The sequence below is a fragment of the Aptenodytes forsteri genome, unplaced genomic scaffold (genome assembly GCF_000699145.1).
Source record: "Aptenodytes forsteri isolate BGI_AS27 unplaced genomic scaffold, ASM69914v1 Scaffold53, whole genome shotgun sequence".
In the NCBI taxonomy this organism is placed as follows: domain Eukaryota; kingdom Metazoa; phylum Chordata; class Aves; order Sphenisciformes; family Spheniscidae; genus Aptenodytes; species Aptenodytes forsteri.
The window spans coordinates 3,329,889-3,355,530 of record NW_008795909.1 but is presented as its reverse complement, the minus strand read 5'-3'; the positions used below and the strand labels follow the sequence as shown (position 1 = coordinate 3,355,530).

Sequence of the window (25,642 nt, the reverse complement as noted above, 5' to 3'; positions counted from 1 at the left end):
GCTTACGTCCGCAATCAGAGCTACCAGTAGGGCAGCTTTTTCTTTTTGGCTCTCTTGGTTCAGCAGTGGGTGCTGGCAGTGGGGAACCCTCTCCACACTGATATTTCCAGTGCTTAGGTCCGCAATCAGAGCTACCAGTAGGGCAGCTTTTTCTTTTTGGCTCTCTTGGTTCAGCAGTGGGTGCTGGCAGTGAGGAAATCCTCTCCAGTGTGGTACCCTGGCCACGGTGACTGCCTGTCCAGGTGACCCGTGCTCTGCTAGCCAAGGAGCTCCGGGAAATGGAGCACTTTCCCGTTCCTGTGGCTGTTATCCTTTTGTGTAGAGGCTGCTCCAGAGGAAAGCTGGTTCAAGGAATTTCATGGATTCCCCTTATAGGCCTGGAGCTGTTTCCAACTAAACATGGAAAACCCAACAGCAGTCTTGAAGCTGTGGAACCAAGAAGCTCAAATGATGACTGGGTCGCAGCACGAACTCCAAGGCAGTGATTCAGGCATTTCCATATAGGTGTCTAGTACTCGGTATCTAGAAAAATGAAGGGTGCCTAACTGACTTTCATGGCTGGCCATTCAGGACTCGATGAACAGGCAGAAGAGAAATGCCTTCCAAACGGTCGCCTTGCACAGCCAGGCAGTGCAAGGACAAAACAGCCATGTGCTGGATACGCATACAACACAGGCACCCTCCTAGGATGAAAGCTGTAAAGTTAAAAGGTGGTTTATCTGTATCAGAAGATAGATAAGAAGGAGATAAGCTGTCAGCAGGTAGACAGTACAGAAAGAGGGCTGAAATGAGGAGTCCAGCTAATATCCAAAGAGCTACACAACTCCATATGGACCTAATGAAGTCAATGCATAAAAGTGAGATTCTTTTTCATTAGGGAGCCATACCACGGAGCAGTAGTAACATATGTTCAGAGATGGCCACATCTGCTTCTGAATGTCTGCCCCCCACCTCCTCTGCCCGGGAAGATTACAAGACAGAAAGTAGTGATAAGTCACAATAATTACTTGAATTTGGCTTTGGCTCTTCTCCCTGGGGAATGAGACCTCTAATCTCTCTTCCCGATGGACTCCTCCTCCCAGCTTTCATCTTCTGACCTTTCATGAAGTATCTACATTGGCCAGACTGGCTAAGTTGCAACCTGATATAAGATGCTCTTCCACAGTAGCAAAAATGTTCCTGCTGCTTTCACCCAATACAGCTCAAGAGGTAACCAGGGCAAAATTTTCGTACTGGTCATGAAATGAAAAGATGAATCCCAGGAAACCAGATGTCCCAGTTTCTGCTACATTTATTATAAACCAGCATATATTTGGCCTTAATGTCTTCTTTCATTATAGTGTAGTATCAAAAGGTGTCCTAAATGCAGACTCATGAATGCTTTTGGCAGAGCTTCTGTGCTATCAAGCATCTGCAGTTAAGTGTGACTATCCAGGCTCTCAGGCAGGCTTAATTTCTTAACCACTAACAAGCCCACAATGACACCAGTTTGCACAATAGAGTAATTCAGAGCTTGAATGATCCACTTCCCGCTATTTCCTTGTCTAAATGACGCGCTCCCTGCTTCAGAAAGGCTCCTGAAATCTCTGTTTGGGAGCCATCAACCTCACTCCTGAAAACAAATTAGTTTTTCACATTCTGTTGCCATTTGTTATTGATGCTTTCTCTCGTACATCTCAGGGGATCGCTCATCACTCATTGTGCACAGTGTCTCCAAACACAAAAGGGAAATCTGGATGCAAGAAGTGCTGTTAAAAGTTGTGGTAGAAACAGTGAGTTCTGGAAAACATAATTGTTTCTCTTTTCACTCGAAATGCCAAGACTTGAAAGCTTTTCTGCTTGCGGAGATAGGTGGATGAGCTGTTGTTTCATTGCAACGCACACAGATGCAGTTAAATAGTCCCAGATGGAATCTGAAATATTCCATAGCAGCCTCTTGGGCAGCAAGTGCATTAACTGCCACAGGAGAAGGCTGTAAAGGCTCCCATCTGGTCATCCATCAACACTTTTATACATTATCATCAGCAGCCTGCTTGGAGGGAAGGTGTGCCACATTTCTGAAAATCCAATTAGATGATAGCAGCCAGTTCTCTTTTATCCTCTCTGTTGCTGAGCCATCCAAAGCATTTTTTTTGATTAAAGAAACATCATTTTCCTTCACAGGAGCTGTGCTGCTTTATCTCTATCATGACCTGTTCTTTTATGTGCTTTACAATTCTGTTATTAATTGGGATTTCAACCATTTTCCTGCTACTGAAGTGGGGACTCAGTAGTTTGCAATTCCCAGGATCAGCCTTATGCCTCTTTTTCCCAAAGACTGACATAATCACCACTCTTCAATTTGTTGATAGTTACTCTTTTGAGAAGAGATAACTTATTGCAGCACCTCAGCTGCAGGGTTTGATGCCAGTCCTCTCCCATACCCTGATGGATCAATTCCCTTTGACTCTAGATATGCAGATGTTCCTGCTGTGACTCAACTTCACAAGCTGGGATGAGCCATCCTCTTTTATGTCCTGATTTTCTTTGAGAGGTTCAGAGTTTTGGGCAGCAGCGTTGCTGAAGAATTGTTTGCAAAGCATAGAAAACTCCCAAGATCTCCAGAAGTACTTCTAGCAATGTTACTTTAAAAGAACAGGGTTCCTTCTGTTTTGGGTTTTATATAAAGGACATTTTAATGGCAAGACTTTAAATTTTCAGGTAAATAATTAGTGTTTTCTCCAACATAATTTTTTTCCAGGCATTACATGCTGAGGACGAGCACTTTGATATAGTCTTTATTGATGCTGATCAAAGGAACGCTGTTAACTACTACAGCTTTGTCATGGATAACCACTTGCTGAGAATGGATGGAGTGATCTGTGTAGAGAATACACTCATAAAAGGACAAGTCTACCTGGAGAACATATCTGATGAAAATGTACTAGCTGTCAGAAAATTAAATACAGTGATTAATTCAGATCCTCGTGTTGAGCAGGTTAGTGCAATGCAATTGGTTAAGGTGCCCGTGGTACTGTATCTATGGGTTTTGCAAAGTACTCTTTAAAAATGTTTCTTTTGTTGGTGTCATTATCCAGGGGACCTAAAATGAACTCAAATTTTATTATAATTCACCTCACTTGAGCTCTGTGTATGAGCTTCTATATTCAGAAATGGTCCCTACTCTCTGTCTACATCATACACAGTGTTAAAGGCAAGATAAAAGTGGAGCACTTAAGAGTGAATAATCAGCTCTACAGTACAACCAAGGAACCGGCTCCGCTTTAAAGGCTCTGGAGGCTGTAGGGCATCACCAGCACAATAGAAGTCAACAAAGTCCTACTCCAGCAGGAGGAAAAAAAAAAAAGAAGTAACAGGGTGCATAAAAAATATGCTATGGTTTTAGAGGCAAAATTAAACAAATATCCTTCAGGGCTTTGAAAGCAGGCACGAATGATGCTACCCCAGGGCAGTAGCCACCAGCCTGCAAAGCTTACTTCCGTGCCACGGCCGTACTGGGGCGGCAGAGGGGCTGCTGTGGCTGAGGGGAGCCATCGAGGATGGCCGGATCCCTGCCTGCCCTTCTGCACTGTAAGGCTGGTCCCGTGGTGGGACAGGCGAGGTCTGCCACCTCCCTCCCATGCTCCCGCCTGCCATACCTCCTGCCCAGGAGGTTTTGGTACGTGCCTCGTAGGCTTAAGGTCCTTGTCTATCTGCAGGTCAGACAGCCTCTAGAGGTGCCTCCTGTGATTCTGTATTTATTGCATCATCAACATACCAGTAGCAACAGCTTTTCTTTGTAGAAGAGGAAAAATTAATGACAATTTTCCATGCCCTGAATCTTACTGTGAGCCATTCAATGGATACAAATATCTTGTTGTTTCCATATCTAATGTTCTAATAGATTGATATTGGTGTTGAATCTCCAACACTGAGTGCAGCTTTCACTGAAATGTGATAATGGTATCAGAGAAGGTAGGTGGCAAAACCTGCTGACATTAATCTATGGGTGCAGGACAGATGTTCTAGCAAATGCTGAAGAACACCAAAGTGTTGCTGTTATGGTTTGCTGAGCTCCAAGAATAAGACTGGTATATCCTCATGACAGCGTTAGCCAGGCAGTGGAAATCCAGAAGCCTCAGCAGCTGGCACTGATTTAGAAAACGGAGAGACAAAATTGCATTTTTTTTCCTGGCATTTGTGGAAGCCGTGAGTTTGGAAGAGGAACGTGAGCAAGTACAAATGCCTGACATATTTGTGTTGGAAGGAATTTCGGCTAAAGAATAGCAGTATGAGAAAAGGTACTGTGGCCTAAGGAAGGAAGGACTATCCTTCATATTAGTGGAATTCGGGTAATAGAAAGCCAGGTACAAAGCAGTTGAGAATTGTGTGTGTATACGTCATATTTGCAGATAATTTTACCTGTGCGGAGCGGACTGAGCATCATTCGAAGGAGCCTGGCACCTCCAGATGCAGTGATTGAATCCAAGGTGTGTATTTCTTTCTGGGAAAATTTTGACTCTGCTGAGGACAGTGACAAAATAATTTCCAGGGGTTTGGTGGCAAGAGCCCAAACTCACATTCTGTCGTGCCGTGGTGCTGTGCAGCATGGACTTACCAGCTTAGGGCTTGGCACGTATTAGCCTCACTAGTCCAGGGTTACACTAAAGCTATTAAATGCTGATTCCTTGCAAAGTCTTTTGGATCAGCCACGCTGGTGCTGTGATAAATCCCTGGCGCAGCTGGCGTGCTGCTCGCCGGGTGTCTGTGCCCGGTGCTCTTTGGTCCATCCCATGCAGGGGAGTGTGGGCAGATGGAGCTGGGGCCCAGCTGTAATGAACCAATGCAATATTTCTGCAGCAGTCTTGTTTTGCCCAAAGGCAGCATGCGATGCCCTCCTATGGTCTCTGAGCTTAATATTTTCATGGCCTTAGATTTTGCTTGTCCTGTGGAAAAGATGGTGCTTTTATCTTTCTCCATTTTATGTAGCGGGCATCATCCAGCTGTAATGAAATTCCCATCTGGAATCATAATGGCCTAACTCGGTAAATCCAGACCCAAACATCTTGATTGTTTTGCAGTTCCTGAGTGCTCCCAAAGCTACACCCACCGGCATTTCCTGGCATTTCAAACCCAGTATTTTAAACATCTTGTATTTTCCATTTTGATTCCAGTCAGGGGGAAATGATGTATGGCAGCTGATCAGATGACAGCTTGGTGTAAGTTACTGGCTGGTATCTTTATTTGCGCACTAGCCTTGTGAAGATGTTTTGATTGCACTCCACTTGAGCCAAATCCTGCCTTTGGAAACTTGTTCTTAGCCTCCGTGCCTTCCTGGAGCCAGCTGAGCCTGAGGGCAGGATTGGGCCCTGGGGGTGAAATAACTGGACGACCTAATCAGTCATCTTCTAAGACATTGTACCTGACCCATCTCTCATGGGAAGCCGGGTCGGAAAATACCATACACTACTCTCATGTAAGTGGAGTGGTCAGTGCATCTCCCCAAACCACAGCCCTTCTGCTCCATTGTCTTGCACCTTAGTGCTCCTATTGAGGCTACCATCTGTGGGGATAAGGATGCTTTTTGGCTTGAATTAGTCATACCTTTTGTATTAAATAATGGGCCAAGAAGACGTGGATCCCTGTTCGTGCTCCCACCTCATTCTCACAGGCAGAGTCCTTCATAGCTATCGCTTACTGAGCTTTGTACCTTACTGTGCAATGTATATATGTTTTTGTTTTAGAAAGAAGTGGTGAGGGATGATGTCTTCTGGGGTTATAACAGGCGCCGCATCCTTGACCGGCTGCGTTTGGATGGCAAGGTGGCCTATGTCACAGGCGGAGGGCAGGGAATTGGAAGAGCCTTTGCTCACGCACTGGGGGAAGCCGGTGCTAAAGTAGCCGTTGTGGATCTGGTCCTTGCAAAGGCAGAAGCGGTGGTGTGTGAGCTCAGCCTCAAAGGTAAGCACGGGACTGACCTGCCGGTCCTGCTATACACAACCCGGTGACGGGTGCTGTAATGGGCTGCTTTCCTTGTTTCAAACCTGACCCTGTCTCTGCGGTGCAATTCTTTTTCATCCAGCCCTGATGTTCCTCATAGTAGATCGTGCAGCAGCCAAGGCACCTCAGGCTTTACTAAGGGTGGATGACAGACATGGTCTACAAACTCGTTAGCACGTATCCCCTCCCTGGCACCTCTTCTATACCTAATGTCTGGACCATGAGCCAAAACACCAAAACTGGGTAGAGATATTGTCAACCTAAATCTCTCATTGTGCCCTCAAACTGAAGCAAAGTCATTTTTGAAACCCCCATCCATAGTTCTTTCAAACATGCAAGATCAGATATAGGAACAAAATACTAATAGACATAATAACTAAAATCCCAAACAAGAGGTAAAATCCTCTACAAGCCACTTCTATTTTAGCAGTAAAACCAGAAAATGTAACATAAAATTGAATTTCCCCCTGGAGTCATGCTAAACTGCAATTGTAAAGGGGGAAAAAGAAAACTGGAAATATATTTTTAATGAGAAAAGAAAGGAAGTGTTACTCATTTTATAATTCCTTTTGTGAGATTACAACTGAGCCTTTTTCGAAGTTCAGTACTTCATTGCCTCTAAAGACGGAGTTTTACCCAGGAAATTTTCACATCCCTGTTTGGATTAAGTCACCAGTATTTGTTTCCACTCTGACTTCAGAAAGGGATTGGGCCATTGGAAACCATATTCTCCAGCAAAACCAGCCCCTGCAGATGTATTTCTATCACCCAGTCTCAATCAGTGTGAGGAATGGTGAGGAATGGTTCAGTTCTGGTTTTGATACCACCTGAGCCTCCACAGAGAGCATCTTAAAAAGTCCCCGTCTGTACGATCCCAGCTCTAGTAAGCAGGGGACACTTTACACTGAGTATCAGTGTACTGGTTAAAGCTTTGATCGCCGGTCTGATCCCGACAACCTAGAATAGAAAGTGTCCAGCTCCTATTACAAATTCTTGAGTCATCTGGTCCCTCCTTCCCTGAAGCTTTTCATTTTCTTATGCACTGAAGCCATATGGTCTTGGCGCAAAGTAGCTGTGCCCTACAAGTTATCTTGCCTTTTGGACATTTTTTCACAGTGAGATCCTGCATATCAAGTAGAGCTATTCAGATAGAAATGGGCTACTTGATAGAGCCATGAGACGTTGGATGCCAACAGCCTATTTGAAAACTAACTTAACTTTTCTCCAGGGCATTTTCAGTAGGAGTTTGATCATCCATCCTTCAATGGCTGCCCTACATCTCTGCTCCTTCACCGGTGGGCTGCAAGCCCAGAGGAGGTGAGGGGGTGTTACAAAATGCAGTCGGAGAGGTCATGAGGCATAGCAAATATTATTGCAGTCTAAAGTAAAGAAAAATCTCGCTTCTCAGTCTTTACACATCTTTATCCTTTGAGGTCACATATTCTCTGTCAACTTGACCAGTGCAGCTGGTCAGGGCACGTCTATTCCATCTCATGACGGTTTTTGAGGTTTCAAATTTATTGTCATTCCTTGTTGGAACAAACCCCAAACTTTGTAATGCTTTTGTGAAAGGGAATTATATCCAAATGCCCGTTTTTGGAAAGGATCTGAAAAGGTCAGGTTTTCAATCTCTTTCTCTCCAGAGGTAACTAGACAGTCTAGCCTGGACCTCAGAAGTTTTTCCTTGAAAACGTTTGTTGAAATCAATATGTTTCCATGAAACGTTTTGGCTTCAAAGTAGTAACATACTCTGTTGGAAATAAATTTTGACAAAAAGGTTCAGCTAGCTTTACTCTCAAAATATTCACATGAGTAATTTGAAGCAATCGTAGTATTAATACATATTTTTTCCGGCTATAATAAGCACAAAGGAGCTGTGATTTTTTTTTTTTTTTCCTCTTTGGTTGTGGATCTCTAACTCAAAGTTGGAAACACGGTGCCCCAAGTCATTCCCATACCGATGCTTTTTCAAAACATTTTGCTTAGCTTTCTTAAACCCACTTTACTTCTTACACCAAGGAGCCTTTACTGTCTTTTGGGATGGTGCCATCATTTCATGATGAGTTTTAAACATCAGAACCTCTGTGATCTATCTCACTTTTAGCTTTGTTAGACAGCTCGGGTGTATCTCCCTTGGCTACAGGCGTCTTTGTTTTTAGATCCTGTGTGAATACCTTTTTCAACAGTTACTAATGGATCATGACAGAAGAACCAAAAATGATGAAACATAACCAAAAAATCCTAAGGGTTACCTTCCACTACATACCCTTCTGTCTTCACAGGGAATCACTGCCTGTACCTTAAGGGAAGAATTAGTCTGATGGGATTTTTAAAATGTGCATTTTCACTGTAAACTATGCAAATGCCTTCCCCACAATGTCACTTCTGATCTTCTTGTCTATCTGCAATGCATTACTTCCATTTATACTGAGACACCAGAGATGAAGCCCCGTGGCAGGGGGCTGTGTACATGTCCCCTGCAGAAGGGCACCTCGAGCAGATTCCGCCACATTGATGCCTCTCCAGCACGGAGCCACTGGGCTCCTCTCCTGCCCCTCTCATCATAAAACTGCCTCCCCGAGCATCACAAAACTAAACTGAGGACTGTAGAGATGCACTGCTACCATCATGCGTCATGTGTTGGGTTTCTTATCTCTGGTTGGGACTACAGATTTTAAGCTATTTTTCCATAGTTTATTTTATTTATTATTTTTAACAGACGGTTTGGGGGGACAGTGGAGAGACAGAAAGTGGTTTTTTCCCCTCTCTCAGAGTGGAGAGATATCAGCTGAATTGATTAAGGTCAAGTGTGGGAGTCTGGTTTGAAGTGAGCGTGCCTTCACTGCTTCGCTAGACACTCACGTGTGGCACCTTTTGTCTTGTTTTTGTGAACTATTGTATAAGATGAAGCCATAAATGGGGTGAGAGTTGGAGGGCAGGTGAAGAGCCTCATTCTGTTACCATTAGTAACACACTTGCACCCATTTCGTCTGTAAATTGAATAAGAAAGATTGCAGCAGCTTCCTGTACATTACATGTCGTGGTAACAATTAAGAGAAGCAACGGGGGCTGTCTGGCTATTCTTATTCTTTCAGCATATTTAGCATAAAACCTGCGATAAAATAAGAGGTCTTGTTTTGTGGCAGAAGGGGCATTCGTATTTGTAGGTGGCTGTATTATGGGTCTGCCCTTTATTCTGCCGTGGAAAGCAAGGGGACCGTGGCATAGCTGAAGGCCAGAGGGGACTTTAGCTCCCATGGCCCAACACGGGGAGCACCCCAGACCAGCATCACCTCGGGGCGTGCGCTCTGGCAGGCTCCTGGAGGCACTGGAGATCAAGAAGAGCTTTTCCATCCAAAAGCTGCTTGCCTGTCATTTTCTTCAAACTTCACTGGGCAGTTATCGTTTTGCCTTGCTTTCATGGAAGTCTCCATCTCAAAGCTTCGTTGTGGGAGAGTCTTCTCCTGTTCTCCTAGGATAGGTTTAAGGCTTCTTTTACATTTTTTATTAGAATGATCTAAAAGAGGGACCAATGGGGAATAATTTTTCCATTTAAATAGAAGTTAAAAATCTTGCTTTACAGATCTTAACAGCTGTAACTTCCCACCTGTGCACTGTTTGCTTGCGGACTGCTGATCTACTGCTGATCCAACCCCAGCAGCTGCCCCCCTCCTTGTGAGTTAAGACCCATTTCACCACAGCCCTTACTGGATAGCCGCCTTTGACTTTCAGGATGGGTGTAATCCCCATTAGGTGCACCTAGGAGCACCCCAAGGTGCCTCAGTAGGCTGCTTATTTTGTTTGATAATAAGGGTATTTAAAGCTGATTTTGACAGTAAATTAAATGGAGCTATTCATCAATCGGCACTGGTGCAAAAGTCAATGCCTGGATTTTTCTAGGAAAAAAAGTACAACTTTTGTTTCAAATGTTTCAAATCCAGTAAATCTCTTAACTTCTGAATGTTTGTGTTATTCTGGTGGTGTGATTTGCAATAAATAAGGCCAGGCACCATGACTACCATACCCGGGAACCTGCAGGTATTCCCACTTGGCTCCCACCTAAAACTGGTTTGGTTTTGCCTGAGGCTGCCAGCTGCCTGGATGCTGTAGTTCATCCAGAAAGCACTTTTTTGGACAAATTGCTTTGATTTCTGCAGCATCTTGGGGGGAACTGGCATAACAAAGCATCTACATTCGAGCAAGTGAAAGAGTCCTTTGCTTTATCTTGTTCCTGGGCTGTTACCCTCCACCCACGAGTGATGCTCCCTGTGGAACCGCTCACGGACGGGGAAGCTGCAGTTGAGGGTTTGGACAGAAGATGGTGCAGTGTTCAAAGCTTCGTCCTGGTGGAGTGGCAAACTCCACTGTCACACCTCGGTTTTATGTTTGCCTCCGACAAGCAAACCTCGCACCAGTCAGCAACTTTAACAGCAGTATTACAATAACAAACACACATTTTGCTACAATTTGTGGAGCGATGAATTAAGGTGGCATATATATAAAATACGTACATATATGAATTAATAAGTAATCGTAAAATAGATTTTTTTTCTTCTTTCTCTGTGAATTCCTGTACGGACTTCATCGCTCTTATTTTAATGCAGGGATTAAAAGCATTGCCCTCGCAGCAGATGTAAGCAAACCCGAGGACGTGCAAAGGATTGTGGATTCAATTGTAGCTCGCTGGGGCACGGTTCACATTGCATGCAACAATGCGGGAATCAACATGAACTCTGCAAGTGAAGATACTTCCCTAGAAGAATGGGACAAAACTTTCAATGTTAATTTACGAGGATTATTTTTGTGCTGCCAAGTAAGTGTGAAACGCTGCACTGGTTTGTTTTGCAAATGGGTAATAACTTCCTAAGCATTTACTTTACCAAGATAGAATAACACTTTATTACTAATCATCACAATAAAATTGGTCCTAGTTTTGGTGGAGTTAAGGAGAGATTTGCTTTATATCCATTACAGATTTTGATCAACATTTTCAAAAGCAGTTGGTACTTACTGGCTGCCCAAGCCCAGGCATTTAAGAATGGCCAGGTTTTTTGGAGGGTGGTTGACACTTCCTGAAACCCAGAAAGCTCTGGGGGGCCATTCCCAACATTAGTGAGTATTTTGAAAAAAATTGCCAACAATGAAGAGGGTCTGAAATGGCAATGGGATTTTTCCTGCATCAGCCATTTTTATACCAAGTTTTTATATCAAGTGCTTAAAAAAAATGTGTTAGCACATAAACTCTTCTGAAAAGTGAAGACTAATTTATTATCATGTCATTATTAGCACAATCACAAAAAGGGTCACTGGTCTTTCCTTTAATTTCTGTCACAGGCTGCAGGCCGCGTTATGCTGAATCAAGGATATGGGAAGATAATTAACACAGCATCTATGGCAAGTTTAATAGGTGAGTGATGAGAGCTAACAGTTGTGCTTCAGAATCCATATTTTAATTACTACCAATGCTATTTGAATCAATTAAACCTGTATTGGGAAGGAGTAAATCACTGACATTTTGTATTAGAGGAAATGTACTACAAAATTTTTATTGATATCATTTTTCAACATTTATCTGTCCTCTATGTTTTAGAGCACTTATTACTTTTTATAGAAGAGGAGGAGCCACCTTCTCTGACTCCGATGCACTGATGGCATGGGAGGGGTGCTGGTGCACTCCCCAGTAATTTCAGGAAAACGCGTTTGAGTGCGGGAAGCCGTGTCCCTCTGATGTTTACAAGCCACCCGAAAGCTTTTGTGCCGGTCTTCGCCCCGGTACCCGTGGGTTTTATTTCATTATTGTTGCCAACAGGTGTCTCCACCAACGCTGCTGAATCAGCAGTGTTGTCAAAAGCGCCAATAAACCATTGTAACATATGGAATGAAATCCCTACTGCTGAGCTAATCTGGAAGGCAGTTACATGCTGGTGAACTGAGGCCCATGTAACAAAACTTGATCAATTACACAAATTAAGCATAGCCCTTTAGGAATTTATTTTATTGGTCTGGACATCTGTTGCAGTATTGTCCAAATCCAAAAATCAAATGGTGCCTTGGGTTGCCAAGTTAGGCAAGAAAATCTAGTAGCTATAAAAGTACAACTGAAAACCCCTGTATTAATATCATGTCCATCTGCTGAATGTTACATAAATATGCAGTCTTTTTATTTTCCTTGGGAATAACATTTATTTTTACTGTGCCCAGTTTGACATTCTGTGACATTCTGCTCAGTTTATTGCGCAGTAACTTTAAATGTTTCTTCAAAAATGCATTTATAATGTTGTTGTTAATCTTTTTTTCAAGTGTCTTTACCAGCTGTTTTACTTATGGTTAAACACAGGCACCATCCCTCTGCCCCAGCTTTGTAGAGTTACAAAATCTCCCGAAGAAAAATAGTTTTGAAAAGAATGTAAAGCTTTGAATTTCAAATGCCACAGACTTTTGTGTTCTGCTCTGCACAGTGGTGCTCTGGTCTGGGGCTGTCACCATCCACATCATTGTCGCAACGCAAAATTTACTGGGAAGTATTCCACCCTAGAGAAAGTTATGGAGCTCTGGAAATTGGCACCAGCTGGGGGTCTGCTGGTTTGGCACTCTGCTCCCGGCCTTGCTCTTGCAGCCCAGAAGCGCTCTTCACTGCTTAAGGAGAGGCATTTCCCAGCTTCTCCATCAGGCCCTGGCACAGTTCTGCTGAGCCGGGAGGTAATGCCATTCCACCACGGCGTCCATCCCAGCCCCAGCTGGGGGCTGCACCTCCTTGGCTGGCATGCCAAGTCCACCGAGACCCACATGGGGATCAGGTTCAAGGGCGGTATCGGTCCCGGAGCAGGACTGTTCCAGCAGAACACTGGAAAGCAACCCTGAGAGCAGCCTGGAAGGGTCATTGCAAGACGCATTTAAATGTCATTGAAAGTTAATGCATGGTAGGCCAGAAGTTAAGAGACGAAGAGATGTGTTTACCTTCTGAACCTGTTTGAATCTTGGCATTGAAAAAATCTAGTAGTTATAAAACTACGACTGAAAACCACGATGTTCATATCATGTCCATCTGCTGAATGTTAAATAAATATGTTGGTTGGTTGGTTATTTAAGTATGTTGGCCAACTGGCATAGTATGAAATGTTTCTAGAAATAGTTAGGGGATATTTTTTTTTTGTTGTTGTAGGTTGAGTCCTTCCTCAGAGATACAGGAAAATTAGGAGACGCTTAGCAGGATAGGGAGGTTTTTGTTTGTGATTTTTCCAGATACACTGCTCAGAATCAGTTTTAATTAATTGAAGATAAGCTGCATACATTTTGCATATGTGTATTTTGATTCTGGTATTTCGCTGGAATTATTCCAGACGTATGCTTCAGCAGCGGAGACGAGGCTGCTGCAGCTCTGCGATTTGCACAGGTGTAACTCAGATCTGTAATTTTTACAGTGAATATCTTTAGTGGTAAGTGGCCTGGTCTTCTCTATCTGTGTGCACCTCTCATTAACATTACATGGCTGCTTCAAGGTCAGGCTAGAAGCCTTATGCACTGAACAAGGTTGCAAAAGCATAGTGTCAGGTGTTTAAAATGTAACGCAGCTGGTGTTGGCAGCATTTTTATCTGCTTTCCTCCCATCTTCTCCATCTGAAACAGGAGCGAGTGCCCTTGCTTCCCAGAAGCCTTACAAATTCAGATTGTTTTCGTGACACTGCTGGAGGCGTAGCTTTATTCACAAGCTCTAGCCCCGTTCGAGTTTGGAGGGTTGCAGATTTGCTCTTCTGTCTATAAGAGACCGCCTTAGGTAAGGGAAGAGGAGGCGGTGCGGAGTGCTCAGCTGCAGAGAGCCCAGCCAGCGCTGGAGCTTCACAATGCTTGTTGGCTTCATCTTGAGGTCTCCCCGTTGAGAGAGGCCAAGTGTCTCAGGAGGGGGAAGTTTCATCTTCTGAATTACCTTCCTTAGATATTCTTATGAAGACAAAAGCATTTACAAGGAAGGACTCTTGAAATTCCTGTCTGAGCACCCACCCCAAATCAGAAAGCTGATTCTGATAGCTTGCAGCAACTTGCTGTTCCTACACACGTGCACTAGAGGCGCAGAGCTGGTGCCAAAACTCTTCTCCTCTTAGCAAACGCCGAATGATTTATCACAGACAGACATGTTTGGAAAGTTTAGCAAAGAACTGCTTTTGGGAGGTCAGAAGGTTAACTACCGAAGTTGTATGTAACTTGGAGCTGATGCATGGCAATTAATCAAGAAATTACATTCCACATCTTTTCGAGAGCCCACACGGCGCACTGTGTCTGAGGGGCGACAGGCACACGCAGAGGGCAGAGCGGTTCTGCTGGTCGAAATGCGAATCATTTCATATTGAACAAAAAACGAGCGCAGAATAAATGCTGGCAGAGGGGGGCCGTGGTGTGAAATGCTCTTTGTAGCAAGCAGAAGGCCTCCGAATTCTGAGCAAACCTTCAGCACATGCAGAAAAAAAGAAACAGTAATTGTTGCTCCCATCACGTGTGTGCCTTAAATCTATTCACAAACATCTATGTTCAAGGCAAAGGTCCTTATTCACGTCCTCGGTAATTTGCAGCTCTTTTGGCTGCAGGACTTTTGGCTCTTTCAGAGTTTGGGTAACTCAGTTTGTTATCATCATCTTTTCACCCTTTAAATTGACATACTCAAAACCAATAGTTTTAGTCAATAAAAGCAACAGTGGATGTGTTGGGATACCATGGATAGTAGTGATCTAGAACTGATGCACCGGCTTAACTTAATAAATTAAGACCAATTTAATGCCGCCTACCAGTGCCACTTATGTGCTTTTACCAAAATGCTGTGGGGTCTGCCTGCTGTACCTTACACGAACGCAGCAATACACCTGCTTCCAGGGTTCAGCGTTACCTCACCCTGCAGGCTACAGTTGCTTGCCTTTGCGATTACTGATATTTAGCACTGATTTTCCCCACTCTCCCTCCGTGAAAGGGTCAGCATCTCAGTGACGCTCGGTACCGATACGGTGCTAATTATGGATCAGTGCTTTGCACTGGATTTGTTTAATGAAGTCATGATGGCAGCCAGAAAAGTCCAAGGAGAGACACTTCGTGGGTGTAAATCCCACCAGCTGGACCGACTTGGTTTGACTCCCGTGGGTTTAAAGCACTTTACACCCACTGGGGATTTGTCCTTAAGTAGCTTTCCTGGGAATACTGCAAGCGTGAGAGCTGGTGGAGGGGCAGAGCCACCCGAGCACACAGCACTAACAAGCCTGAACATTGTAATTAGCAAGCCGATCATTTTCCCTCTCTGACTGACATGTGACATCTTTGAAACATTTTCAAAAGCTTCAGATTTTGAAAGTGGTGGGTGTTCTGAATTTTTGGGACGCACCTGTGCTCACATCCACACAAACACTGATTAGATAATATGATGTGTTTGCTTCAGACTACAGATAATGTAAAAATTAAGGAGAATAATTTGTTCCAAGAAGCTATATAAAAGATATGTTATATAAAATCTATTATGCACTTATATCATATTACATTATATTATGTTATATTATACTATGTCATATTGTTTCATATTATATCATATTATATCGTATCATATTATATCATATCATATCATTATCCTATACTACAGTTTATTAGTATTACAGTGTACAAGTATTTTGTATATAAACACATATGTGTATATGCATGTGTGTATATGATTATTTATCTTTTTTGGGAGTAGTCAAATATTGAGTATGTATGTTTGATACATTGGTTTTGGCTTTGCCCAGATACGGAACCTTTAAAATTTCTTTCTTTCTTTTTTTTCCCCCTCCATTTTTGCCCAGCAGCCCAGCTGCTGAGGCAAAAATGTTGGACGGCAAAATACAGATTTAGAGTTTTGTGTTGTGGGTGGCTAAATTCTTGCTGCTCCCTGCCTAGTATCAGGGAAAATGGCAAATAGTTCATCTCAATGCAGGGAATTGTCCATGTAGCGCCTAAGCTATCTTAATTTGTGGAGAATAAATAATTTTCTATTTCTGAATCCCTTCTAGTCCCGCACCCGCAGAAGCAGTTGGCGTACAACGCCTCAAAAGCCGGGGTCGTAAAATTAACACAGACATTAGGAACCGAGTGGATTGACAGAGGAGTAAAAGTCAACTGCATTTCCCCGTAAGTAAAATGCAGTCTCATTTTGAAAGTACAAAGAGAATGAAATGTTCTAAAAAGCTCAGCTGAACAGTATCTCAGCAAATAAAGTTTCTAATTAGCAGGTGGATTGCATCCCTTTTTATGTTGTCTTTTCCTTAACAAAGGTTTAAATACTTAGAACCAAGCCTGCTCTGTTGCTGTGTATACTCAGGGATTAAAGAAGAGGTTTTAGCATTTGATAATAGGTTTTCCAGTAACGTGAAGGGTAGTTTTTAGCATTTCTCTTCCAGATGAAATATTTCCTTAGTCTGTCCAAGCCTTCTGCAGTTAAAGAAAAGGCTTTTGACACTTAATAGACAATACTGCTTTCCCCTTTTTACTTGAGACAAATATATAGGCACTTTAAAAGCCACATTGTACTGCTGTAATTGAGATACTGTTCAGCTCTGACAGTCACAGGAGGCCAGGTGTAATTTTGTAAATATATATATATATATTTATTACAAATTACATTTTCCTTCTTTTTAGAGGCTTAAAGCTGTATGTTTTATTTTATGGTATTTATTCGCGAAGGAGAGTTTCCTTGCCACATACACTTTTTCTCTCCCTGTTTCTCACACACATGCCCAACACAGTCATTTTATTAAACAATTAACAGTGCATGATAATGCTAAGCAGAAACCCAAGTGGATAGCGCTAATTGGAAGCGGTCAAATTCCGCAGACCATTGAAGTCAATCAGAGTAAGTAAGAAGGGCAGGATTTTAACCCAGGAGTTAAATTGTAATAATGAAGATATAATGTACATCAAATTAGGAAAAACAAATTACGTATTTTAATCCACAAAGTGGAGTAAAAAAAAATATCACAGAGCTCAATGGCAAGTGCCTCTGTTTTTACTGTCGGTCTGCTCTCTGCTTCCTTGTGCTAGCTGTCTTGCTTATGATTATTTATTACTAATTATACCAGTGACTCCAGCCGTCGCTCTATATGATCCACAGATTCTTTAACCAGCATCTTACTTCGTAATGGGATTTTCCCCAGGCCAATGCTAGCAGCACTGCAATAGCGTTCCCACAACTAGTGCTGGTGAATTTACACTGGCTTTTGGGAGCCAGGGGAGATGAAGGGCATTAGGGAAGCTCGGTAGGACCTGGCAGAAACTGTGTCTGAAAACACATGAGTAATCTTTACCAATAGAGGTGGGATAGTAGTGCCACATTCACAGCAATCACGGAGGCTCTTAGATGAGGAATTACCCGTTTCTAGAGGGCTTACATAAATTTAAAAAATATCCACCGAATGATCAAAACTCATTGTTTTGTATAAGTTGGAAGCATACACTCATATTTGAAGAAGTTATATTTCTAGAGGCAGTTGCCAGAGCATGGAGAAAAAATAGTCATGCTTCTCTTTTTCTACTTTTCAAGCCAAAACGGGGTTGCATTTTGATCATCCCTACCTGTCTTAACTCCAGCTCTGAGCTCAAAATCCTACAACAGGAAGGGACGGGGGGTTTCTTTGTGGAGGAATAGCCAGAAAAGGCGCACAGAGGACAAATGTTTTGCTGTCTTTAAGGTCCCCTGATCTGGACAGAGCGGTTCCCCCAACACAGCCGGGGACCCGGACTGAACCGCTCCGGGAGCCAGGCAGAGTTTTCCTCCCGTTGGTTCAAAGCTTTGGCTGAGCCCCTCGTGCCGGGGCCGCCCAGGGAGCTCTGGGTAGCGTTCAGAGGAAGGAGCCTACAGCGGTTCGTATAGTTCAGATCCCTCCTCACCAGAAGCAAAAGCCACACACGCTTGAGAGTGAATAAATGTTCACGTTTACCCTTCTGCCTGTATGAGATGTGAACCTGCATTTCAGTGCAGATTTGGACCCATCCCCAGAACTGTGGACCCCACCGGTCTCGTCGTTGTGTCTCTTGACGTGACTCACTGAGGCACAGGGGCATCTTCAACCCACTTGAACTTAGTACCCGACACCTGGCAGTAGCCTCAGTGCAACAGCGCATCTGTCGATGCCGTAAGAGTACTTTGCAGGGTTGGAAAATGTCCCAAATGCACAAGTCTTTCTGAGCATGGATGTCCAACCTAGCATGTAGCCGTCTTATAACAGGAGGGTATTTTGAGGAGTGTGAGGAGCACACAGATATGTGGCAAGATGGTACCCAGGATAATCTCTGGATAAGTAAAATATTTAAGTGTGTCCTTAAGTCCTTTGCCCTCCCCACTCACAGTTGCATTAATGCTTTAAGGCACTCTCAGCGTACCTCTGTCTGAAGCTCCAAACACTCCAGTCTGGCCTTAAACATTATTTCACCATGCAAACCTTTTGACCTTTTTTCCCTACTTCCTATCTGGTCACTTTTTATCAACTTGATTTCTTAATGAGTGCATAAAACTTATGCAGAGCAATGCATAAAAGTTAGCAATGCATAAAATGTTATGGCAGAGTCCTTAGGATAATTTATTGCTTTTATAAAATTGAAGATTCAGGTTTCTCGTGCTGGCCAGGCAAGCCTCATGCCCATGGGGAGAAGGTGGCCGAGTCTCCCTGGGTGCTTTGGCTGACTTTGCCTGTTGCTCCACGCAGCAGCAAGCGTCTCCGTGCATCGTGGAAACTGTGCTCAGCCCTTACGCCACCATCTAGTGCAATTGCCACATAGCCTGCTGCACAGCGGATGCCGTGCAAAATTAACAAGGTGCTGGAGTCTTCCCAAAAGGGATGTGGGGGTCAGGCTGCAGAGGGGACCTGGGTGTGAATAGGGACCTTTACAGAGCACTGACTGGCGGCTGGTGCCTGGCTGCCCACGGTGCGTTTTAGTCCCTTTCCTGGTCCCCGCACATGCAAAGTGTGTTGGGTGTGATAGAGCAGGGGACTTTTGAGGGTCTCTGGTTTTTGGCACATGCAGCATTGGAACCCTTCATTTTTGCAGGCATTACAATGAATCAATGTCCATTTTTTGGGGTAATTGCATCTCCCTGCTTGATTTGCAAGGCATAAAATGCCATAATGTGATGACCTTTGGGATGGGCAGCTGGAAGTTGATCTTCAGCTCAACCCACAGCTGCAGCCAGGCCAGCTTGTCGGGGACCCCGTGAAACTCAGCAGCCCTGGGGGATGAACCACGTTCCCCACTGGTGGGCTGCAGGGATTTGAGTTTGGGCTGCGATGGGCAAAGAGGCTTCATCCCCAGCGTGCCTGCCTGGCTCCCCTGGGACTGCACGGAGGCAGCCGTACGGTGCCGTTAGCCTGGTGGGTACGAGGAGTCAGAAAGCAGGTAGGGCGGGATCACCGCAGGTTTTGGGTGTACCCCATCACAGGGGAAGGAGAGGCAGAGCTGGCAGGAGAAGGAGCGCCCCAGCATCACCTGAAGGCGTCCCAATTAAGCAGCATTACTATCCCCATTAAGCAGCAGTCGTTGCTGGTAAGTATCTTTGGACTTAAATCTAATTCCTTGGGAGATGTCCCAATTAAGTGGATCTCTTGATTAAACACTTCCTGATTAAGTGGAGTGTACTTAACTCATTCAAATTAATAACTCATCTGAAAGAAATCAAGTTACACACACAGATGGAATCTTTTTTTGCTCTCATTTGGGGATTGAGCGCACGTAACAATTCCAGTTAAGTATCTGGTAAGTGATATTTTTCCTAATGTGTCTCTCGAAGTGGAAATGTTTTAGGCAATTGTTTTTTTTTTTTTTTTCCTAATGTCTCAAATTGTCCTGTGTATCAATAATGAAATATTGATGCTCACGTCTAACGTTAAGGAACCAGCAGTTTGATATTACATTGACATGCAACAGAAAGTACTGATAGGCTCAGCACTGCATACGAGATGAGGTAGGGAATTAATGCATTGGCAGTTGTCTTTGCTGGAACTGGTTAGAAGCCAACTAAAATCTGCCTAAAAGGGTTCGACAACATTAAATTGCCCAACTTGGCACCAAAGCTTTCCCAGAAGATGTGTAGTATCAATGACATGCCTAATATTTATAGTGCCATCAGTATGTGTGTTTGCAACTTTTAAGTTTTGCGCTATATTTTTTTCTCATTTCTATAACAAAAATTTGTAATGAAGTTTTGTTACACATCTAAATTTTTGCTCCTTGAAGTGAACCTAAAGAAAGGTCCAGCGAGAGGCACAGCGCTGTGATCACAGGTTGCAGTGATCAGACCAAAGATCGTTTTTCCGAACAGATTGAAAAATGTCCTCTTTTTAGCAAAATCTGTTGTGCTGGAGGACTATGTGTCGTATTCCCTAATCTGCATTCCCTTGGGGTTAAAACATATATGTAAATTAAAAAAAAATTCAAAATCATATGGATCTTATTCTGGTCTCTGATAGTGTAAAGCCAGAATGATTATGTTGATGGTTTTGTAAGCACGGTGAGAGGCACGTAAGGGAAAGGAGTCCAACATATTTCACATCTGCTGCTCAAAGCACGTTTCTCTCTGAAGAAAACCAGTTCCCGAGGAGTTTGGGAGAGCGAGGGGGGAGAGCAGGGGGCTGTGCTTGGGGGAAATAAGTAAACCGTCTGCAGTCCTGTACTGGAATGTGTTTGATTTTATTACGTTGCCAGAGCTTAAGTGAGCTGCATCGCTCAGTGTTTCTGAACTGCTCTGGTGTTTATTGACAATTACAATAAAAAATAAAGCCGATATTTAAATCCTGCCCGATTAGTGAAAACAGAAATGTTTGGGGGAAAGTCTGAATTAGTTCCACTTCGTAACAGACTAAATAGCAGATTTCAGCCTTCATTTAAAACAAAAGGTAAATCTCGTACCCAGAATCCAGTGTGTCTCAAAAAATTATTTCCTTGGAAGTATAAATTGGGATGCCGATGAAGTTTCAGAACAAAACGGGTATTTTTATACTTTGTTCATTTCATATTTATCACTAGCTTGTTTGCTAATTTTCATTTGCAAGAGGCAATTCTTCCAGCTAACTGGCTGCCTCAATGGGCCACTGATTTCTTTGAAGTGACAGTCTGTAAATATGCATAAAAAAGAGATGCAATTAGCGTGTGTGTGGTTCAGTGCAGCCTGATTTCATTGGCAAGTTTACCCACAGTGTTGATAAGCTACATTATCTAGAAAATTGGCCGCTGAAAAACAGCACCTCTGATTGCCAGCAAAGGTTCCAGATAACAGGGTGCTGAAGAGAAATATAATTGAGGTTGAATATGTTAACCAAGGTGTCACATGCTCCTTAGAAGCGCTAATTTATCAGCATGTTGGAATTTTTATTAACATTTGGAATGCATTTCCACCACACTAATGAAGTGGAATTGGCAGTTCAGGTTTTAGTTATTGTAATTTCTGAGAAGTTAAATGTAATTTCTCGTTAGACACAGTTATGTAAATATATTTGTTCAGGGGCTGAAAAAATTATACATTTTGCAAAATACAAATATGTTGTTAAGGAGGAGTATGACAAATCAGTCGCAGTTAAAGTCATAAATGCCAGCCAGATGTTCGCCCTGCATTGTGCTTTCTGGAGCATCACTCATTTTTAGGGCACCTGAAGAAAATGAACTTAGCAGAGTTTTAATAAATGGTGTAGTCACTCATTAATGTAAAAGAGGCAAGACAGGTGAACGCGGTGTGATTTGTCGGGGTATTGGTTTAAGGGGAATCGCACTGGGCGTGCTGTGCTTATCTTTGCCTCTCCTTTTTTGTGTGGAAAGGGTCTGGTGCTGGGAAGGGTGCTGGCTTTTGTTTCCCCCCTTTTTTGACATACGGGGAGTCGGGCTGTTTTCAGTTTCTGGGCCGTACACAAACGCGCTGTGTGACATTATGCTGCGAAGCGATGAGAAGAGAAATCGGTAGAAGGATGACAGTTCCCAAGAGCCGCTACAGACCCGGTTCAAGGCGCTGTCAGTTCCAATGCCATGCTTGTTTTCTATAAAAAAAATTAAACTGGTGATTACAACTAGTAACCTAAAAGTAAGGGGGTACTGCTATTAGCTAAGATAGTATGTGTGTACTCGCTTTGAAGAAAGCCTCTCAGCCTGCCCATCGGCAGCGAAAGGCAATAGGAAAGAAGCGTTACCAAAGTTTGCATCACGACTTTCAGCAGAGGCAGAGCAGGTCTGACTTGCGCATCTCCTTTGTGCTATTCCATGGTTTTCCTTCCGAATTAACATCTCGAAAACCTGTAAGTCCTGCCTTTCCTTCTGGGGAAAACCCAGTCCTAAACTCTTGGTGCGTGTGCTCGTTGCAGGGGCATCGTCGACACGCCGCTCATCCGCTCCAAGGACCTGCAGCCGCTGGTGCGGCGCTGGCTGGCGGACATCCCCGCCGGGAGGCTGGCTCAGGCGACCGACCTGCAGGCTGCCGTCGTCTATTTGGCCTCCGAAGCCTCAGACTACATGACGGGCCATAACCTGGTCATTGAGGGTGGCCAGAGCCTGTGGTGAGGGGCGTCCTCCAGCCTCCCCTCTCAGGGGCATGGTTCACTTTGGAAAGCGCGTATTAGAGTTTAGCTTAGTCTAGTCCCAGTTTTGGCCTGTGCGGCTAAGTGGCCAGCTGATCTGAAATGATTGTTTCCTTCTTTCGAGTGTTGCTTTGGAGACTCGGGGGGGGGGGGGGGGGGGGGAGACAAAAGTAATCCTTCATTTTCAACATTTTCATGTTTTTCACTATGCATTCAGATTTCTGTTAAAAGTATTTAATGATATAAAGGCACATTTACTGCAGTGAGATTTGGCTATTATTTAGTTTAACAGGGGGCATTTTTAAAGCAATCAATATTAGCTGGTCTGTGTAGTATATTGTTCTTAGGCGATTTTTTGTATTCAAGTTGTTCCAGTGACATCTGTGAGTGGTAAAAAACAGTTGGATGTAGTGTTAAAAAAAATAAATTAGTTCATTGCATTTGAACCTGAATGTTGCCATTTTATATTTACTGGTGTTCTTAGTTTTTGACAGTGTTTTTATACAAACACCCACATAAATGCCCCTGAAAGAAAAGTACTGCACTTAATAGAGAATCATGGCTGGTAATCATAATGGCTCTAATCCAAAGCCCATTGAGGTAAGTGGGAACTGCTCATACACTTTAAGTTAAATGCATGTATAAGTGTTGATACAACTGGTTCTTTGGTTTCCTTGATATGCAGATGTAAGCAAAGGTCGTCTTCCAAAATTTCCCTCCCCCCCCCCTTAAAATTCTGAAGACAAGAGTTTAAATCAGGGCCAGCTCAAATGATATCAATACAGTTCTCTTGGCTGAAGAGCTCATTTCGGCAATAGCGCTGGGTTCATCGCTTATAGGCAGTAAAACGTGGCACAGTAACACCACCGTTTTGGTAACGCTCTGAATTTATATAGACTTCCATCCTGAGGGCCTTTAAGCATAACCTAAGGAGAATTTACGGGAAGGAATTCACTTGCAAATCCTCATGTCATTTGTTTTGCATTTGGCAGCTCTTTGTTACCATAACATAAATAATTGTGGATGAATGTCATTACTTTGATTAAGTGCTACAAGTCCATACATTGGCTAGCCATTATTGTGGTGAATTGCTATAATGGCTTCAGACTTGACATTCACCGCCGCATTGTAAGGTATGCATCTCGCTGACGTACTATCATCGTTATCGTGGATAAAGTGCAAGAAGATACTTGTCTTCATTAAATTTTCTATTAGACCATTGATAATTAATACATATCTCATGTTTCATCTCGAGTCGTTTTTCTGGGGAGTGTTGCTGTTAAGCGACTCAGGGCTGGAGCTTTTTGGCTTGAAATCCCTGCCTTGTGTGCATGATCTAATTTATTGACAATGCTCTGCAAACTCACAGGCTTAAGGAGAGCTCAATTTTGGATAAATCTTCAAGAAAAACAATTAAGGATTTAAACATTTTATTATTTTTCTAGGCTCACAAAACCTTTTCTCTTTTAGCTCCCACACTTGCATCATTTTGTGTCATGCTCTGGAGGGCTCGGTGGAGTTCTCACATCCCTCTGGCTGGCTTTTCACCCAGAGGTTAATGTGCAAACATTGGTGAACTCATCAGGAGCTCTTCCAAGGGATCCTAGAGGGGCTTGTATACTATTGCTTGGACTGCTGGTTGTTGCAGCTCCTACCTAAAGTGTAAAATAACAAACTTTAGCTAATTTGAAACATGAACTGCAGTTGGCACTGGAACTGTAACCAAAGTTCTCACTTTCTCAGCAGAAAGGCAAAGGGCTGAACCGGCTGCTGAGGCTGAACTCCCTTTCCCTGCCTGGAGACAGTGGCAGGTTAGCACCAAAAGGCGCTGGCAGGGCATTGCAGGAAGCTGAAGTCCATTGCCCTGGTGCTGGGTGTTTTGGGGAAGATTTTCAGCCAGCAAGGGTTGTGCTGTGACTTTTGCAAGCTTCAAATTAACTTTAAAACCAAAACCCAGACAGAAAAAAAAACCCCAGACTTTAAAAAAAAAAAAAAAATGAAAATCATCTCTTAACTAGGCAGCCTTCAGTGTTTGGACTAGAGCTTGTCTCGCTCCGATCTGTTTGCCCCCGGGCTCTGCCTTTGAAGGGCTGAGCGGGCAGAGCAGAGAGGAGTGAGTTTACCTGCACACAGGCTGATGTGGGGCTTGGACGCTGTTTGGAGACACTGCCGTGTGCCTGCGCGGACCCTGGCTCTGCCCTTTTTTGGCCCAGAGAGGCTGGTGGAAGAGGCTGTTCTCATCGGTGCTCACTCTGTGATACAGGAGGGGCTCAAGACTAAGCAGCCCAATGGAGTACGGCACTCGGTGCCAAGTCCCCGGGGTGATGGGCAAACACCCTTGTGGCACTTTCGGTTTGCGTGGCATCCTCGCTTCGGCCAAAGAAACAAATCCTGGAGGAGAGCAGGTGTCAGGAGGGAAATGCCTCTCCCCACACATGTGTGAGCTGGCCTGTGTCCTCCTAAGGACAGGCTTTCACCTCTCTCCTCCACACGCCTGCACCCAGGGCTTCAGCCGTTCAGGGGCTCCAGCACCAGCATTGCTGCTCTTCATGGTCTCACCTGTAATTTCGTGGGGGAAAAGGCTGATTTCCATTCAAAGGCAGGGCTGACCACGCAGTGGTGCTTCTGTCTGATAGGACCAGACTTGGCATTTGGGTTGAGATCTGTGCCTTGCTGCGTGGCAGCTGCTCCCCGGGCATGGGGCTCCCTGCCGGGTGCAGGATCGCACCCTGCCTTGTGCAGAGGGGGAGGTTCGTTGCTACAGTCGTGGGGTCTCTTCTGGCAACACAGCCCTGAAGCAAGTGGAAGGGGTGATTTCCCCTTACAAGGGAAAAGCAAAGCTCAAGAGGGATGGAAGAAAAGCCTTTTTCCCCTCTTAGCACAGAAGACCTGGGGGAAAAAAAAATAAAAAGGGAACATTTAAAAAAAAAAAGCGCCTTCCTGGGGGATGCGGGCGAAGCCGCCTAAATGGCAGCATCAGTACGTGGTGCGGTTGTTCAGGGCAGCTCAGCCCCGGCGCTGGCGGTGGGGTGCGGAGCGGTGGGGTGCGGTGCGGTGCGGAGCGGAGCGGTGCGGCGGGCAGGGGCGGGGGGGCGCGGGCGGGGGCG

The 25,642-nt window shown here is 44.1% G+C and overlaps 1 protein-coding gene across 1 annotated transcript in view; it reads left to right on the top strand.

The window, feature by feature from the left end:
- The window catches only part of LOC103903316, a 39,626-nt gene extending 17,108 nt beyond the window's left edge, over window positions 1–22,518 (top strand). Inside the window, exons 5-11 of the mRNA XM_009284506.1 lie at window positions 2,741–2,977; window positions 4,392–4,471; window positions 5,738–5,940; window positions 10,584–10,792; window positions 11,314–11,386; window positions 15,999–16,116; window positions 22,323–22,518. Of these exons, the coding sequence (XP_009282781.1) occupies window positions 2,741–2,977; window positions 4,392–4,471; window positions 5,738–5,940; window positions 10,584–10,792; window positions 11,314–11,386; window positions 15,999–16,116; window positions 22,323–22,518 (1,116 nt within the window). The remainder of the gene's footprint in view (window positions 1–2,740; window positions 2,978–4,391; window positions 4,472–5,737; window positions 5,941–10,583; window positions 10,793–11,313; window positions 11,387–15,998; window positions 16,117–22,322) is intronic.
- The last annotated feature ends 3,124 nt before the right edge of the window (window positions 22,519–25,642 follow it).